We start from the raw sequence: 19,190 nt of genomic DNA, 5'->3' as shown, positions 1-19,190 counted from the left end.
TTTTCAAAGCCAGCCCACCACACCCCACTCACTCTGCATGTCCCAGCCACACAGGTCTCCTTTAAGTTCCTCAATTTTACCTCCTTTTTCCCATCTTGGAACCTTGACTTTGAGCTGTTTACTCTGCCAGAAACACACTCCCCTTTCATCTTCCCCTGGTTAACACCAACTCACTCTTGCTGCTCAGTGCAAAGGCTGCCTTCTCCCAGAAGCCCCTCTTAATGACCCCAACAAGACAGGGTCCACCCGCCTGTTGATTCACTCTTAACTCCTGGAGGCGTGCTGAGGTTTTGCAGGCACCAAGTCAGTTTGCAGACTGGGCCAGGAGATTCGGGAAGAGACTGGGTCCTCCCGGCTGTGGCCACCGGGGGGCGCCTCGTCTTGACAGGATGTGGGTGTGCCTTCAGGAGAACTGGGATCTGGTCCTCAGCCCAGGACTAAAAGGCTTGTCTGAACACGCATCCCTGACAGGCTTTCCCAGGATCAAATTCTGCTTCAGCTTCCTTCCTTTGTGGCTTGGAAGGTGACATTTCCTCAAATGTAGGAGGAGACTAATACCTGATTTCCTGAAGATTAGGACATGGAGCCAAACTCAACAGCTCCTACTATGTGGAGGCTCACATTGTGATTTCACAATGAGAATATGGAGGTTCAGAGACATCAAGGCATACAGGAAGTAGCAGAGCTGGGGTTCAGTACAGATCTGACATCCAAAGTTGGACCTTTCCAGATGCACATGCCCCCCCCCAAAAAAAAAAAAAAAAAAACACTGCAAGAGCCACTCAGGAAGAAGTGCTGAAGTGGCTCTGGAAGAGGGATTTGCCAAGAGATGCTCAGAAAAGACATACATCTGAAATGCTGCTTCCCTCCCCTGTCCCTTTTGCTTCCTGTGTTTGCCCTGAAAAGAGCCATCAAGTCCAGCAGCCAGTGGGGTCTGGGGACTTGTTGCTGCAGCCCATGCCCACAAGGAATTGGAGAAAGGGCCTTCCAGGGTCCGGAAGCACTCACCATCAACCCCAGGCCTCTCCCGCCAAGCACAGAGCCCCAAACAGCCAGCTCCCCACAACCATGATGCAGCCCAGGCTCTCTCCCCGCCCCCGTGCCCAGCTTCCCCCCACTGTGGCCGCGGCCCCTCCCCGCCAAAGGAAGTGAGAGGGGGGGCTGTTGTAAGAGGAACTAGGGCTGGGAGTTGGGTGAAGGAGCAGGGCCATGCCCCAGCCACCCCCCGGAGCTCCTTGAGCCTGTACCCCGACTACGACCCAACGGTTGCCCCACCCCTTGGGGGACCAGGTGCCAAACTCCAACATGGTAAGTCCTTCATGGGCGTGCCCTGGAAGTGCAAGGGGGGGTGGGCACCAGCCAGGTAGAAGTGCTCTGGAGACCATCAAAAATGGGGTGTTAGGGAGGGAAGGGGGTAAGGCTGACCCTTAGGGGTCCCTTCTCTTGCCTTAGTGCACGCAATTCAGGTGCCCCAGGGTCCCCTACCAGGGACCAAGCTCCCATCCAGTGTTAGCCAGGATGTTAGAGCAGTGATGGGGATGGAGAGAAACTGGAAGACAGAAGGTTCTGTGGCCCTGAGGGATTGCCCAGCATCCATAGGGACATATACCCCTTTTCTGGGGGTTGGGGAACCCAGTTTCCAGCCCCACTCTGTCCCTCCTCTCCCTTGGACCAGTCACTTCCCCTCTCAGCCTGAGTTCCCACGTTTGTCATATTTGGAAGTCAGTCTAAATGTGGAAGGTGACTTGCCTCTCATTTGGACCCTTCAGAGGGTCTGTGGACTCAGTCACTCTGAGTCTGCTGCTGGGAGGGGAAACTGTCAAATGGACTATGGGGAGTGGTGACAGTGTAGTGACAGTGTATCTTTGCAGGTGACAGGGGTGGTTTGGCTGTAGCAGTTAGAGATAGGAGTGTGAGATTGTCTATACGACCACCAACAGTAACTGAGACAATGGCAGTGGAGATGCTGCAGCCAGAGACATCACTGCCTGGTGAGCTTGAAGTTGACGTGACAAAAGATGGGTCATCAGTCTAAACCCAGCAGCAGCTGGTTCACACAATGAGGGAGGTCCCTGGGCTGGCTATAAAAGTCACCCCCACAGCTCCACACATCCGCAGACCACTTCAGCTTTCATTTTTTGTCATCCTGTCAACAAGGACTGGGGTGTGTGGCTGAGTCTATGATGGGGCTCATAGTGACAATTGCAGGGTTCCTGGCAGTTGCAGAGGCAGCAGTTGCTCCTTATTTCAGAAATCCAATGACAAATTGGGCATCACTGGCCAAGAACCTCTTGGGAAAATTCAGCTCTACGGGCTTGGGACTGAAACTCTTCCAAGCCAGGAAGGACTGGGAGCTCAGATGCGCAGACTTAGATTAAAAGAACACCAGAAAAGATTTGCTACTTGAAAAAAAATCAGCCCCTCCTAAGGAAGCCATACAAAATGCTTAGTCAACAGTTTGCTTGGCAGGTGGGATCTGGGAGGAGAGAAACTCATCAAAGAGGATGTTAGAAGAGAAAACAAGCAAAACAGTGTGCCTGGGACACCAGTATCTCTGTCTGGGGTGCTGAAATCTTCAGGGTGGAAGGCAGGGAGAGGTGGATGCCAGGAAGATTGTTGTAGGATTCAACGAAATTATGTTTGAAAAGCTCTTTACGGAGCACATAATATACACTCAATTCTTAGTAGCTGCTAGTGTAGGTAGTGATTATTTGTTGCTGAGTTTAACAATGGTGGTGGAGAGCGGTGACTCATTACCACTTATTGTAGGACATTCGGTTGTTCACAGCTGCTTCATTGGTTGTTGGTGTGGTGAGGTAGAGGCTGTTCATTATTGCAGGTGGATGGTAGCAATGCTTGTTGTGGGCAGGTTGGTGGTGATGGTTGTTTTGGGTGACAACTGTTGAATGGTAATGGTTGATTGTCTTCACTGGTCAGGTGATGCTTGGCAATTGGTGGAATGACGGCAGCTGGTGGTGGCTGTTATTTGCAACTGGGTGATGGTGGCGGTGTCCATTTGCTATTGCTAGTCATTGTTGGTCTCTGGCGATGGTGATGGATCATGGTGGTGGTGATTCATTATTGGGTTTTGAAAGAGGCGCTGTTGGTGACTGCTGTTTCATGAAATTGTTAATGATAGTTGTGGCTGTTGATGGTTGTGCTATTGGTGGTGGTTATTGTTGATTGTGGTTGGTTGTTATGGGTTGCTGGTAGTGGCGATGGTGGGTAGTGATGGTGGTGGGTGATGGTGGTGATAAGCTTGATGGTGATATCAATAGCTGTTCCTGTTTGACGTTAGCCAGTGGTGTTGGCAGCAGGGGTTTATCAGCAGTTGTTTAACTTGGTGGGTGGTGGTGGTGGAAGCAGCAATTGGTTTCTCTTGGTTGTTGGTGGTGAAACAATAGTAATTGGGGTTGTTTTAAGGTATAGACATGAAGCTGGGAGGCCAGAGGGGTGAATGTTTGGTCCATGACTAGTTGCCATGGGGACAGAGAGACGAGGCTGGGAATCAAGAGAAATTTTGGACAAAGAATCAATAAGGCCTGCAATTGGTTGGAAGTAAAGAACAAGGAAGAGCAAGAGCCAGGGACACCCGAGTTTCTACCTTGTTTATTCCTTCCTGATGAGCGGGAGGAAGAGGGAGGTCACAGGCTCAGGCCAGGGTTCCTTGGCAGCTTGGGGTCATGGCTCCCCAGCTCTAGCTACGGGCCCAGCTCCAGAAACACAGGGATCCCCACGTGTTGGATAATGACCTCCAGCGAGGCCAAAAGGAAACTGAAACATCCCCTACCTTCTGAGGAGGCAGGGGGAGACTCTGGGAGCCTTACATGGTGAGAATGTTGTTTACACCATGTCGGGATGCAGGGTGCAGCCTTAGAACCCCCTGAGCTGGGAGAGGGCAGGACGGATATCCAGGGGCACCCTGGGGGCTGAGAGCTGGCTCTAGCTGCCACCACAGTAGCTTCTCATCTACTCCCATAGCTCTCAGGACCCCTGTGAGGAAGGAAGTGGCTGTTTCGTTGCTCTTTCCAGTCTGGGTCTCTGCCTGTCACCGCCCAGAAGTGGGGAGGCTGGAGCAGTTGGGGCGAATTGCAAAAGCATCTCCTCCAGCCAGCCCTTCCTCCTGCCCCCGGGCCCTGTGCCCTGGGGACTGGCCAACATCTAGCATTGCCTCGTTTAATCTGCACAGTAGCACCCCGAGAGAGCTGTGGCCCTCAATATTTCCATTCTGAGGAAACTGAAGCAGGGGGTTTAGGCGAGTCGCCACACAGCCCATAAGTGGCAGAAGATTTCAACTCAGTGTCTCCCAAGGTCACACTTTCAACTGCAACCTTGACCACTACTTCCCCCTCCTCCTACAAAGTGAGGGGTCCCTGGGGGCCCCAGACTGCCCAACCCCATTGCCAACGTTCAAGGCCCTTAAATGACCCTGCCCATCCCTCCAGCCTCGTTTGGACCTGGATTCTCCTTTCCAAAGAACCAAACTCCCAGTGTGCCCTCCTGGCCCACTGGTCCTGCTGCCATCACTGATTCTGCCTGGAAAGTTCATGTTGCAAGTTCTACCTCCTTTCAGGGAGCCCTCCCTGATTCCACTCCCCCCCACCCCACCTCTCCTTAGCACCCTCTAGTGTGGATCCAATCCAGCATGGGCACCCCTTTTCCACCGACTCAGGTACACTGAGCTCTCCAAGAGCAAGGTCTAAGCCTGGCCCACCTCTTTACCTCTCTCCACCCCTCACTTCCCCCACACAGAGAAGGGCTCAGGAAATGTGTTCGCTGCAGACCTCAAACGTTCCAGCCCCAGGGCAGCCCTCACCTTGGCCACAAACAGCTCCCCCCTCCTTTGGCACCAGGGAAGCCCTCTCCCCTCCCCACTCCCCTTGCCCTCTGCCTTGGGTTGGGGGGGACCTCTCTGCAGAGCTGAAGGAAGAAGCTACATCCTCCCTCCCACCCCAGCCACCTTGATCCTCTGACTGTCTTTCACAACAGCCCCACCAGGTTGAGTCATACTTGGCTTGTGGTCAACTGTGACCACAAACTCTTCGTTGCACCCCCACCCCTAAGGAAGGGACTTAAGAACAAACAGTTTCAACTTGACCCGTGGAGACCTGGGGGACACAGAGAGAGAGAGAGAGACCCATGGGACAGCGCAGGGGGCATTCTCATATAGATGGTACTTTTAATTCATTCATTTATTCCTTCAATTCGAGTATATATTGACCAGCTCCTCTATCCCAGGCCCTGTGTCAAATGCTGGTCACTTCAGCTGAACCCTCTTTGGGCCACCAGCCACCATTTCCTGAAGCACCTTGGTACAGCTTTCTCTGCTCATTCAACCCCCACGGAGGTCTATTATCAAATCTGTTTTACAGATGGGGTTTTGCAGATGGGGAAACCGAGGCTCAGAGAAGTGAAATGGCCTCCCCAGGGACACACAGTTGGTAACTGTCAAGCCAGGCCTCACCCCAATCTGTTACATGTCCAAACCCTGAACTGTCCTCCCAGGCACTTGAGCAAAACCCTCTCTCCCTCCAAGGCAAAACGCTCCTGGCCTGACCACTCATGGTTCTTGTTTACCGGACAGAGCTAGCAGTGCATCTGGGGAAACCCGGGGATCTGTGGCAGAACAAGGAGGCAGAGAATGGCAAGGGCTGCAAGAGGCAGAGGGCTGTCTCACCAGGTCAGGGGAGGAGGGGAAGAGGGACAGGAAGAGGAACCAAGTCCTCAGGACCAGGAGGGCCCAATGGGGCTGGCAGGCCCAGCCAAACACGGCTGGCCTTGGGGCCTCTGACCTCGGGGAAGGAAAGCGGCCTTAGGTTCCATCTCAACCTGAGGGACCCAGGAGCATAGAGATGGTGCTGGCCCCAAAGGGGAAACCCTAGATGGTCCCTACCCCATCTCCATCTGACCTGGGTGAAGCACCAACCCCGGCCACCTCTGGCTCAGACTAGGTTGGAGATGATTGGCCTGGCAGATCCTCCCCAGGTCCTCCCTTCCTTCAGTGGCTTGCTCCTGCTCTGTGACTTTGGGAAGGGCACCTAACCTCTCTGTGCCATAGTTTTCTCTTCTATAAAATGGACTTAATTTATAGTACTGGTCTCAGCCTGTGAGGTAATTAACATAAAATACCTAGCCCAGCACCTAACACAGGATAAGTACTAGGGTGTTAGCTATTGCTGCTGCTGCTTTTGTGGTTAGTAGATAAGTAGATAGTTTTACTTAGTTTAGTTGGTTTTATAGCTAGTGTCAGTTTTCATTAGTTGGTTAGTTGATGGTTGGTTACTATTAGTTTTGGTTGGTTAGTTTTCATTAGTTTTGGTTACTTGGTTAGTGCCTATTAATTTTAATTAGTTGGTTAGTTTTAGTTACTTACATTGGATTAGTTGTTTAGTGTTCATTGTAACTGGTTGGTTGGTTTTAATTGGTTTTGGTTGGTTAGAATTAGTTGGTTTTAGTGTCATTTTTGTTAGCTGGTGAGTTTTAGTTGATTGGTTGGTTAGTATTAGTTCTGAATGGTTAGTTTTAGTTAATTCTGGTTAGTTGGTTAGTGTTTATTTTAGTTTGGTTGGTTTTAGTTGGTTTTGGTTAGTTAGCTTTTGTTGGTTTTAGTTTCAGTTTTCATTATGTGGTTAGCTTTAGTTAGTTGATTGGTTGGTTAGTGTTCATTTTGGTTGGTTAGTTTTACTTAGTTTTGGTTAGTTTATTAGTGTCAGTTAGTTTTAGTCAGTTTTGTTTGGTTAGTTGGTTAGTTTAGTCAGTTGGGGTTGCTATTTAGTTAGAGGGCTAGTAAGTTAGAGTTTTGGTTAGTTAGTTAGATGGCCCCAACCCTCTAGTCCCATAGAGACTCTGCCTCCTGCCTCCTCATACACTTACACCCTCTTCAACCACCAGCTTGGGGAATGAGCAGACCCCCCACTTGCCCTCACTGGACCTGTAAACAATATCCTTTCTCTCCCAACTTTCACCATCTCTTCTCACCAACACTCTCTGCTCTTCCCGTATTGAAAACAGGAAACACACCCTCCCCTGACCCTGCCTCTTCCTCCAGACTCTCCCTCTTCCCCTTGGTAGCCAGATTCTCCAAGAGTCATCTTCACTCCCTGTCTACAGACACTCCCTCACCTCCCACTCCCACTTCTGACCCTGAGGTCACCAATGCCCAGCTTGGGGTCCCTCTGAGTCCCCAGCAGTCTGAATCACCTTTTGGCAGCTGGGGATCCAATCGATGGGGTCACACCCGGACCTCTCCTCCACCCACCACCCACCGCTCTCTTGGTGCCTCTGACCTCCCCGGCTGATCCTGCCCCGCCTTTCCTGGACACCGTCTTCTCCCATCAGTCCCGACACACTTCTGCTACCCATGACTTCGTCCTTCCCCCGGCCCTCCTCACTGTACCTTGGGGTTCTTGTCCCATTGCACCAGCAGCCCTGTTCTAGTTTGTTAATGTTGTTGGAATGCAAAACACCAGAAATGGATTGGCTTTTATATAGGGGGTTTATTTGTTTACACAGTTACAGTCTTAAGGCCATAAAGTGTCCAAGGTAACACATCAACAATCGGGTACCGTCACTGGAGGATGGCCAATGGTGTCCGGAAAACCTCCGTTAGTTCTGGTTTCAAAATGGCTTTCTCCCAGGATGTTCCTCTCTAGGCTGCAGTTCCTCAAAAATGTCACTCTTAATTGCACTTGGTATATTTGTCCTCTCTCAGCTCCTCTGGAGCAAGAGTCTGCTTTCAATGGCCGTCTTCAAGCTGTCTCTCATCTGCACCTCCTGTGCTTTCTTCAAAGTGTCCCTCTTGGCTGTAGCTCCTCTTCAAAACGTCACTCACAGCTCCAGCTGCACTGAGTTCCTTCTGTTTGTCAGCCCATGTCTATGGCTCCACTGATCAAGGCCCACCCTGAATGGGTGGGGCCATGCCTCCATGGAAATATCTCATCAGAGTTACCACCTACAGTTGTGGGGCACATTTCCATGCAAACAACCTAATCCAAACTTTCCAACTTAATCCCCACTAATATGTCTGCCCCACAAGATTGCATCAAAGAATATGGCTTTTTCTGCGGGACATAATACATTCAAACCAGCACAAGCTCCTTCTTAGAACAGACATCTTATAAGACCCTTTTTAAATCCAAAAATGAAATTCACAGATAACACTTAGTTTCAAAAAGAATCACTGTGGCAGTACCCTGAGATACAGAGGGAAAGCCATTTATGATAAAACGTGCATCTCCATGGAAGTGCTCAAGCCAGCGCCCCCACAACACCCAGGTACTCCCACCTGCACACAGGTGTGTCTCAGCGAGCATGGCAGCCCCAAAGCAGGCCAATGCCGAGAGGGATATTGGCCACTCAGTCACCAAAATGTTCCAAAATGTTGAACCACTCTCACTGATACTGGAACAGAACTCACATCTCCCCCAACACATAGCAGTAGCTTTCTGGAAAACGGAGGAAACGTCAACCATCCCCCCAAACACACACCAAAAAAAAAAAAAAAAAAATTCTGTTTATATGTAAAACTGAGTTTGGTTCTAGATTCCAATGATTATAAGTAGGTTTACCATGTACATAAATGGCTGTTTGAATGGGGTAGCAAGCTCCAAGCAGGATAATGATTTGTTTGTGAATATTGTACCCACGACCCCTTACTCACTAAATGCCAGCGGTGCCCCTATCACTGTGACAACTAAAAATGATCCTGCAGATTCCTACACTGTCCCCCGGAGCAGTTGCTCCCGCTGAGAACCATTGGTTTACACCATCTCACTCTCCCTGCCCAAGTCACTGACCCTCAGTCTCTGCTCCAACCCTCTCTGGCCTCCCAAGCACTCCCCCAGAATGTTCCATGGCACACACACACACCCCAGAGACTCAAAGCCATCCATAACTAAGCTCGTCACCTGTCCCTCAACCTGCTTCTCCCGCCAGGGCACCTCCAGTGACCCCAGCCATCACCAGCTTCCTCGCCCTCACCCTCATCTTTAAAACCCAAACCATGTTCTGATCCCTTTACTTCCTCCAGCCCCCTCTCACCCACCCCACCTCCCTTCACCTTTAGTCCACCTCCTCTCTGGCTTCCTCACCTCCAGGGGTTGGGGGAAGCCCTGCCTGGCTCTCCTGACCTTGAGAACTGAATTCCTCTGCCTGTCCTGCAAGCTGTCTCTCCCACCAAAACCTCAGGCTGGTCAGCCCCACTCCCCTGCCATACCCTGTACAATCCAGCCCACATTCCCTTGCTTGGCATTCAAAGCCCTTCAGGGGCCTCCCTTTCATTCATGCATTCATTTCCTCATTCATAGAACAAGTGACCCCCAATACCTCTTCTGCCCGCAGGAGCGCGCAGCCTGCAAGATGAGCAGGTGGGCAGTCCTGCAATTGCCAGAGTGTGGACAGGGCTGTGCTGGGGGTCACCCAGGGCACAGTGGGGGTCAGGGAGGGGTTCCCTGAAGTCTTACACATGGGTTGGCCTTAACCAGGCTGAAAGAACATTCTGGGCAGAAGGCTCAGCATCCGCAAAGGCTTAGAGGCGACACAGCCAAGGGACTAAAACAGTTCTTCCTGGAGGCCATCTAGCTACCAGTATACAGTAGGGGCTCAAGAATTCTTTGTTAGTTTATTCATGGTGGTGCAGGGGGTGGCTTGAGGGGGCTTGAGCCCTGACTTCCCCCACCCCCATACTCCCTCCTTTGCCCTATGCTACAGCCATGCTTCCATTGCACAGTCATACCTCCTGCCTTTGCCCAGGGGGTCCATTCTGGTGGTCTGTCTCCCCTGTCTCAGCTTTCAAGTCCCAGCCCAGACACCCCTTGGGGTCCCAGCTACTTCTGGGTATAGATTCAAGAGCCTTTGCTGTCCGCCGGACCCAGGTTCGAATCCCACTCCCTTGGAAACAAAATAGCTGTGCCTTAGTCAAGCCATGGTGCCTCTTGAGCCTCAGTTTCCCTCCGAACTTATGCCACCCTGAGATGCTGTGAGGATGGCCAATAATGTTGGTGAAGGGCCACCCGTGTCAGGCACAGGGAATTGGTGAATGTTCTTGCTGTCAAGTGCCCCCCGTGCCCGGCTCATCCTCATAACCTCTCCAACTGGAGGGAGCACGTGGAAGAGGGTAAAGAGTTTGGACAAACCTCTCTCCCTGACTCCATGTTCTCTTTCACTCTTCCTAACCGAGGGCACTGGGGAGCCACGGTGGGAGTTAAGCAGGGGAGGGACAAGGTCTGGCTTTGTGAAGAAGCCAAGCCGGGAGCAGTGCACAGAGCAGGCTGGGCAGTCATCAGCCAGGACCAGGGTGAGGCTGAGAGACCCCCAGGGCAACTCAGGAATTCAGGAGAGAGAATGCTCAGGACTTGGTGACCGCACCATGACAGACTGGCTCAGGGCACAGAGCTGAAGGTGGGGCCCCAGGAGACGTTGCAGCAGGGAGGAAGATACCGAGTCTGAATCAACTGCACAGTGTCCAGGGGATAGCAGGATGCTTGGGTGCAGCTCAGGAGAGAGGTCAGGCCAGATCCAGCCCCCAGTCCAGGTTCATGTCTGCCCCTCCAATAAGCCTCCTCCACTGAACGCAGCATCACAAGGAGGCACCAGCCCACCCTCCTTGTTCCTCAAAGAAGTTAAACTTCGCATTGACCCTGGGAAGTGGGGCAACTTCTCCCCATTTCACAGATGAGGTGATGGAGGTTCACAGCAGTGTTAGGGAAATTGCCCCAGGTCACCCAGTCAGGGTTTGAACCCAAATATGTCCCAAGTCAAAGGCTGGGTTCATTGACTGTCCATGAGATTCCTCGACAAACCCCTCTTCCAGCTATCAGCATGCTCCTCCTAAATCCAGAATCTGACCGTGTGCATCCCCTGCTCAAGAACTTTCCATGGCTCCCCAGTGCCCCAGGAGAATCCAGCTCCTCAGCCAGACTCTTCATGACTGGCCCTGAGCTCATCTCCACCTCTGCGCTCGGCCATCTGGGTCCTTAGAGTTGCTCACACTGACCCTCCCACTTGATCCCAGCCTGGGTTCCCTCTGTCCAGAGCCTCCTTTTTGCCATTGGATCTGCTTGTCCTGAGCCAGTCTGTCATGGTGCTGTCATCTCTGAATACTCAACTTCAGTGCCTAGCATCCTTGGACTCTTGGCGTTTTTCTGCAATTGGCCTCTTTCTTTGCCCTTTGCTTACTGGACAGACTCTCCTTTCTGGGGCAGGGAAAGGACTCAGCCCTAGTATCTGCCCTCTAGGAACCCTGGTATGAGAGTAAGGAGCTTCCTATAGGAGAACATACTATCAGAGTGAAGTCAGAGCTGAGGAGCAGGATCACTGCCGGGCACAGAGGGCAGAGGTCGTGGCCACGTGGTGGCCAGGAGGAGTTCAGAGGGACAGGAGGACATGCATGACAATGAGTGAGGAGAAGGGGAGTAGGAGGAAGGAGGCTGCCTCAAGGTGGAAGGGGTGGGCAGTCAGCCAAATGCCAGAGAGAAGTCGGGGACTCAGCTTGGGCCTAGACGGGAAGAAGGGAGTTGGGGAAGTATGGCAGGGGTCTGGAGGGGAAGTGAGAACCAGGGAAGGCAGAAGCCCCCATAAAGCTTTCCCTGGCTCCCTCCTCCCCTCCCACAGTCTGCTGGAACCCCAAACCCACTGTGCCCCACTGGGGCTGGCATCACTGCCCCCTCCATATGACAGGGTATACTGAGTGGAGGAATGAGTGGGCAGAAGGATCAAAAGAGAAGGCTAAAAGGATGGGTCTGAGCTGTCAAAATCCAACCAACCAAGGGTCACCCAATCCAGCCTCCTCCAAAAAGGCAGGGCATTTGGACTCGACTTGCCCACGTTTCCTCGTGTCCCTGAGGCAGGGAAGATGGAAGTGATGGGTGAAGGTGAGGATGAATGGGGTGGCTGAGGCGGGGCAGAATGAGAAGCCAGTTATGGAGGTGAGTCAGGCAATGGCCTTGAGGCTCCAGCCCCACCCTGCAGGGGCTGACCCCCATCCCACGGCCCCCACCCCCAGGGCAGCAAGGAGCGGTTCCACTGGCAGAGCCACAACGTGAAGCAGAGTGGCGTGGACGACATGGTGTTGCTGCCGCAGATCACCGAGGATGCCATCGTGGGCAACCTCCGCAAGCGTTTCATGGATGACTACATATTTGTACCCTTGGCCATGGGGCGGGGGAGGAGGGGTAGTGGGCAGACAGGTTGGGGAGGAATGAAGGGACAGATCGATAAGAGACAGAGGGACAGGAGGATGGGAGGATGATGGACCAATGGATGGAGGGATGATGTGTGGATTAATGGAAGGAAGTGGGGAAGAGGGATTGCAGCACAGAGGAGCAGGGACATCTGAGCAGTGGATGGGGAGAGCCAACAGGAAACATCTGCTCCCTGGGGGAGACACACTTCCTGCTTATGGTCCGTCTGTAAAACTGTCCCCCATTGGCAGTGAGTGAATGCATGGAGAGAGGGGAGAGAGTTCTAGACAGGAGGACCAAGGACAAGTAAAGTGACGTAGGGCTCTGAGGGGGGTGCAGTTGTGGTCCCACTGCTCCCTCTGCCCTGGGGTAGCTCAGCCACAGCATATCCCATATCCCCTGCTTGGTCCCAGCTTTGTTTTCCTCCTAAGAGAACCAGGGCACATCTAAGTATCTCCATTTCCTCCTCTGCACGATAGGACTCTGGGAAGGCCCTGGGGTGGGAGTAAGGGAGTAGAATAAGGGGACAGAGGCCTGCAGGGGACAAAGCCTGCCTGAACACTGCCTGGTCCTTAGCCTCCTTCTCCCAGACCTACATTGGTTCTGTGCTCATCTCCGTGAACCCCTTCAAGCAGATGCCCTACTTCACTGACCGCGAGATCGATCTCTACCAGGGCGCGGTGAGGCCCAGGGCAGGGCAGGGGGCACAGCACTGGGACCCCTGGCCCCTAGCCCTGGACTGAGTCCTGACGTCCCCCACCAGGCCCAGTACGAGAATCCCCCGCACATCTACGCCCTCACAGACAACATGTACCGGAACATGCTCATCGACTGTGAGAACCAGTGTGTCATCATCAGGTATGGGGTGGGAGGCCTGCACCCTCCTGTCCAAGCCCTGCTCAAACGTGGCCATCCCATGGAAGTCTGCCCAGGACTCCCAGTCCAAACAGAGCCTCACCGTCCCTCTCTGCCCCTAGTCCTGTTTTAATTTCCTCATCACTGTCTGACCCATGATATATTTTACTTCATTGTTCTGTTGTTGTCCATCTGTCCCCTCTGAATGTCAGCTCCACTAGTGTTGGGAATTTTATCTGTCTTGTTCACTCTTGTATCCCCTGTGCTGGGAAAAGAGTCTGGCACACATTAGGTGCTCAAAGAATGAATGAAAGAATGATCAGGTCAGAGATGTAGTCAGGCACTAGGAAGGGTCCGTCCCCTCTCCTGACCTCTGACCATTCCTTCCCCGCCCGCCTCCAGCGGAGAAAGTGGTGCTGGGAAGACAGTGGCAGCTAAATACATCATGGGCTACATCTCCAAGGTTTCCGGAGGGGGCGAGAAGGTTCAGGTGAGGAGAGAAGGACAGGAGGAAGGGTTGGATCTCCCCCTTCCAGGGTAGTTCACCACCCCACATCTGCTCCTGCTTGACCTCTCCCCATCTCCACCATCCCCAGCACGTCAAGGATATTATCCTGCAATCAAACCCGCTGCTAGAGGCCTTCGGCAACGCCAAGACTGTACGCAACAACAATTCCAGCCGCTTTGTGAGTCTCTGCAGCCCCGCTCGGAGCATCCCTCCCTCCATATTGATCTTGGCCTCAACAATCACACACATACACACACACATCTGTATTCCCTAGACAAGAGGCCTGGGGTAATTCCACAGAAAACACCTGCTCCTGGGGTGGGAGACACATTTCCTGCATCTGGTGTCCCCCTTTGGCAGAAAAATGTGGAGGCCATGACTGTTTTGTGCAACATCCTTAAACACTCCCCTACCTACAACCATGAGACATCTGTTTCTATTCACACATTTCATGTCCAATTTATTCCTTCATTCATTCTTTCTTTCAATAAATAGTTCTTAGGCTCCTTCCTTGTCTCAGGTGCTGTGCCGGGTCCAATGGGAGGCAGAATAGACAACAGATTTGTGTTTATGGTCTGATTCTGCCACGGACTGTCTGTGTGGCTGGACAAATAAGTACTATAACTTCCTGTGGCTCCTGTTTTCTCATCCAAAAAATGAAGATGATAATAGTATACATCTCATAGTCCTCTATCATTTCCACATTCTTGCATATGGAAAGGGTTTAATAAATTCCATACACTAATAGGATTTTTTCCCCTAAATATTATTGTTTGTTATATAATAGTCTTATTTTTCTAATAAACTAATCATATAGTTTTTATCACATGATTGTATTTTAAGAACTTTCCCCAACATTTTATTAAGAAAATTTTCAAATATACAAAAATGTTGAAAGAAAAAAATTGTTGAAAGAAAACCAACCATATCCCCCATCACCTAGATTTTACCATCAGAATTTTACTGTACTTGCTTTATCATGTTTCCATTTATCCATCCATCTTATTTTGTGATGCACTGCAAAGCTGAAGACGTCATACCTTCCCCCCCAAACACTTCAGCATGCAGATCATTAATTATAGTTCAATATAGATTTGTGGTTCCCTTTTATTTCTTTTAGGTTAAAATTTGCATACAGCAATATATCCAGATCTAAAGAGGACCATTTGCTGAGTTTTGACAAATACATATGCCTGTGCAACCCAAACCCCTGTAAATATACAGAGTATCACCATCACCCCCAGAAAGTTCCCTCTTGGTCCTTTCTAGTCAATCCCTGCCCCCACCTCACCTCAGAAGCAACCACTTTTCTGACTTTTTTTCATCATAGATTCATTTTGGCTGCTCTAGAACTTCATATAAGCGGCGACACACACTATGTTTTCAAACTACTGTTATGTACAAAAGCAAGGATGGCTCTCAAAAACATACAGTTTTTATTTTATGCATTTTTGTTATGCAGTAGAATAAGTTTATGTGATGTATTGTTGCTGTTTAATTGTGCCGTACTATGATATAATTCCTATTGCTATTACATGTGGGGAGATGAAAGGGCATGGCAGAAAGGAGAATTAGAGGGCTCCTCTGCCTTCTGACCTCTGGCCTGAGCAGAAGAGGAACCCAGAAGGGGTCAGAGACGAAAAAAGGAAACTGTGGGGCCCTTGTAGAACATATGGGAGACATACTGGAATTGGTAACATCCCTTGGATACGTGTAGGCCTCTGTGTGTAATGAAGGGATTGGGGAACTGGTCAATAAAACATGATGCTCCCATATGCCTGGCACAGGGCTGGGTGCACAAGAAACAGATTCATTGTGTGAGGTCTTGGATCATTCAGAGAGGGAAGACGGCATTCCTCACCAGATACGCAGCTTGAGCAAAGACTGGAGGGAAGGAGTTTGTGAAAACAGCAAGCAATCGATAGTGGGAGATAGAAACAGAAAAGTGAGTTGAGGTCACACAGAGAAGAAGGGAAAAGAGGCCAGACTTGTAAGACCCACCCCCCACTCCTTGCCCAGCCCAACCCCCGGGGACTCTCTAGGGCTGATGTGGCTCTCTGGGGCTCAGGGCAAGTACTTTGAGATCCAGTTCAGCCGTGGCGGGGAGCCAGATGGGGGCAAGATCTCCAATTTCCTGCTGGAGAAGTCCCGCGTGGTCATGCAGAACGAAAATGAGAGGAACTTCCACATCTACTACCAGGTATAGGGCAGGGGGACTGGGGCAGGGGCGCCCCATTTGGAGCCCAGGGGAGACACTGGGAAGATCAGCATCTGGGAGCCCATGGCTGCCAGGTACGTGACCCTCCCCCACCCTCCAGCTGCTGGAAGGGGCCTCCCAGGAGCAGCGCCAGAACCTGGGTCTCATGACCCCTGACTACTACTTCTACCTCAACCAATCGGACACCTACAAGGTGGACGGCACTGATGACAGAAGCGACTTCAATGAGACTCTGGTGAGAACCGGCCACCACTCCAGCCCCCGGCCACTCCCTCGGTCCCAGGGATCTCCCTCATGTTACAGATCAGGAAACTGAGGCACAGAGAGGCACAGGGATTGGCCCAAGGTCACACAGCAAGTGGGTGAAAAAGGAGGGACGGGGCCCTGGGGGTGGGGTGGAGGTCAGGACTCGGGGCATAAGCTGGGCCCCATTGTGTCCACAGGGCGCCATGCAGGTCATCGGGATCCCACCCACCATCCAGCAGTTGGTCCTGCAGCTCGTGGCGGGGATCTTGCACCTGGGGAACATCAGTTTCTGCGAGGAGGGGAATTATGCTCGGGTGGAGAGTGCGGACCGTAAGTGGAGGTGCTGGGGGGTGGGGTAGTGCTGGAGGGGTGTGCACAGGTGGCATGTGCTGGAGGAGAGTGGAGGTGGGGATTGATCTGTGAGGAATGGAGTTGTGTACAGGGATCTGGGGGCCTGTGTATGGGGACCGGGGCAGGGGGCCTGTGTATAGAGACCTGGGGACTTGTATATGGGGACCTGGGGCTTGTGTTTGAGGACCTGAGGGCTTGTATATTGGGACCTTGGGAGCTGTGTATGGGGACCTGGGGAGCTCATGTATGGAGGCCTGGGGGCCTGTGTTTGGAAGGTTTGATGGCTGCCTGTGTCACATCAGAGTGGAGTATCAGATAGGTGTGCGTGTAGATGAGCTATTACTCCTCTTTTGGCACCAGGAGGTATATGGGGATCTGGGGGGGCTGGCGGGTAAGAACTGTGGGACCAGATACGTGTCTCTGTGCACGATAGTGGGGAGTGGGGGGATTGCCCACACCACACCCTGACTGGCTACCCTGACCCTCTGTGTCCCACCCGCCAGTCCTGGCCTTTCCCGCCTACCTGCTGGGCATTGACAGAGTACGGCTGCAGGAGAAACTGACCAGCCGCAAGATGGACAGCCGCTGGGGCGGGCGCAGCGAGTCCATCGATGTGACGCTCAATGTGGAGCAGGCGGCCTACACCCGCGATGCCCTGGCCAAGGGGCTCTACTCCCGCCTCTTCGACTTCCTTGTGGAGGCGAGTGGGGCCGGGGCTGGGGGTGCAGGCTAGGAGCTCCCAGGCTACAAGGCTTTATGGAGTGCCTCGTGTGTGTCAAACACCCAAACACAGCCAAGTGGGGAGAGAGGCTTGGCTGTCATAACCTCACCCATTCCAGGCCCTGGCAGGAGCTGTAAGGGGGGCGGGAGGTGATCAGGTGGAAGTTTTAGAGGCTCCCTCTGGCTGGGTAGCTTGGAGTCATAGAAAGAGAGAGCTGCTGGAGACGTCCAAACCTGGATGAAGGATGTAAGAAGGGTGGAGAAATTGGGGTGCAGTTGCAAGAAGTGAAGAGGGCTGCCAAGGGACAAGGCAATGGGCTAGAGGGGGGGCAGTTGGGACAGAAGATGTCGAGTCCAAGGATAATATTAACAGTAGTGAACATTTATAGAGTGCTCAGTGTGTGTCAGGCACTAAGTGCTTATTTACTCCTCAAAACAACCCCATAAGGCAGTTGCCATTGTTAACCAATTTTAACGAGGAGAAAACAGAGAGGTTTGGCAGCTTACTCAAGGTCACACAGCCAGGAAGTGGCACAGCCAGCTTCCAGGGAGTCAGGAACCCTAATGCTTCCTGATACCTGAGCTTCTGGTGGGGGGGTGGTGCACAGAGCTGGGGAAGGCAGTAGAGAAGCTGGTGGGGGGGGTCACAGTACCCTGAGGTTGGCTGGAGTCACATCAAGAGAGTGGCCAGCTGGGCATGGGCCTGACCAGAAACCCCTGTCCCTCTGTCCCCACCCTCAGGCCATCAACCGCGCCATGCAGAAGCCGCAGGAGGAATACAGCATTGGCGTGCTCGACATCTATGGCTTCGAGATCTTCCAGGTATGGCTCCTGCCTCCCCTTGCCCGTCCCCCCACCCCCAGGGTGGCGCAGCGGCCAAAGGGACCTCCAGCATCAGTGCACTGAGGGAAGGGCCCTCTCTTCCCTCTGCAGAAAAACGGCTTCGAGCAGTTCTGCATCAACTTCGTCAATGAGAAGCTGCAGCAGATCTTCATCGAGCTCACCCTGAAGGCTGAGCAGGTGGGCCGGGGGCAGGGGGCATTGCAGGGGAAGGAGGGGGCGTGAAGGGGAGGGGACCACAAGGGTCACTGAGCAGCCAGGAGGTGCTCCAAACCCACCCCCCATTCCCACCTCCCTCTGTCTTACCCATCCTGGCTCCTTCCTAAGATTTCCTTCAAAAGCTTTGACAAGGGCTAGGAAAGGCTGTCTTGGTTCACTCATTCAACAATTATTTATTGAGCACCTGCTGTGTGCTGGGGACTATTTTAGGTGCTAGGGACACAGCTGTGAACAAGATAAACAAAAATCCCTGGTGTTCTAAATATGGACACACACACACTCCTGAAGCACAGCCTGAAACAAATATCATGTGGGAGGTGACCCCAGGAAGCAGCAGGAGGGGAATGAGGAAGTGAGACAGAACAGGCAAGGAGCCCAAACAGGGTGCGTTGGTGAGTAGCTGTCTCAGTTTTCCCGGCTGCTATGATGAATACCACCACGATAGGAATCTATAAGCTGTGGTTTCAGAGGCTACGAGGCTTGTTTCCTCCTGGGGTCAGCAGCGTTCTGGGCGGTGGTAATCCTTGGGTTCCTTGGCCTATATGTCACATGGCAATGTCCTCTCCATTCTCTTCCGAGTTCCGCTGACTTCCATCTTCCAGCTCCTCCCTGCCCCACGGCTTTCTCTGCATCTGAATTTCTTTTTGTTATATAAAGGCCTCCAGTCATCTGGATTAAGACCCATCCTGATTGCGTTGGGCCACACCTTAAACTAAAAGTCACATCTTCAAATGGGCCTATTTTCGATGGGTTCACACCCACAGAAATGAGATAAAGGGGAAGAAGATGTTTTTTCGGGGGTCCAAAACTCAATTGACTGTAGCAAGGTACATGACGGCAGGCAACCAGGGCTCAATTCTGCTGGGATCCCAGAGGAGCGAGGGAGCTGGGGTCTTCATCCATTGTCAAGAGCTTTCCTGACACTTCTGGTCTGCCCTACACCAGGAAAACTCAAGTTTGTTGCCAGAGATGGTCCAGAGCAAGGAGATGAGGAGGAGGTGGGTGGTACACCAGCTGGGTCTCCTTCACCCACCTTTGTGGAGCTTGCATTCTA

The 19,190-nt window shown here is 52.2% G+C and overlaps 1 protein-coding gene across 2 annotated transcripts in view; it reads left to right on the top strand.

Annotated features, from left to right (window-relative positions):
• Nucleotides 1-783: 783 nt before the first annotated feature.
• The window catches only part of MYO1F (myosin IF), a 35,347-nt gene continuing 16,940 nt past the window's right edge, over nt 784-19,190 (top strand). The window contains exons 1-12 of one of the 2 annotated variants that reach the window (XM_037824498.1): nt 784-1,308; nt 12,002-12,139; nt 12,770-12,859; nt 12,943-13,037; nt 13,437-13,524; nt 13,631-13,720; nt 15,611-15,742; nt 15,861-15,995; nt 16,204-16,336; nt 16,861-17,057; nt 17,819-17,899; nt 18,011-18,097. In XM_037824498.1, the coding sequence (XP_037680426.1) occupies nt 1,306-1,308; nt 12,002-12,139; nt 12,770-12,859; nt 12,943-13,037; nt 13,437-13,524; nt 13,631-13,720; nt 15,611-15,742; nt 15,861-15,995; nt 16,204-16,336; nt 16,861-17,057; nt 17,819-17,899; nt 18,011-18,097 (1,269 nt within the window). In that variant the 5' untranslated portion in view covers nt 784-1,305. The remainder of the gene's footprint in view (nt 1,309-12,001; nt 12,140-12,769; nt 12,860-12,942; nt 13,038-13,436; nt 13,525-13,630; nt 13,721-15,610; nt 15,743-15,860; nt 15,996-16,203; nt 16,337-16,860; nt 17,058-17,818; nt 17,900-18,010; nt 18,098-19,190) is intronic. The other variant, XM_037824499.1, reaches the window with a different exon arrangement.

Source organism: Choloepus didactylus (genome assembly GCF_015220235.1).
Source record: "Choloepus didactylus isolate mChoDid1 chromosome 25 unlocalized genomic scaffold, mChoDid1.pri SUPER_25_unloc2, whole genome shotgun sequence".
In the NCBI taxonomy this organism is placed as follows: Eukaryota; Metazoa; Chordata; class Mammalia; order Pilosa; family Megalonychidae; genus Choloepus; species Choloepus didactylus.
The sequence above is the reverse complement of the archived record's forward strand: the minus strand, read 5'-3'. Positions and strand labels throughout refer to the sequence as shown.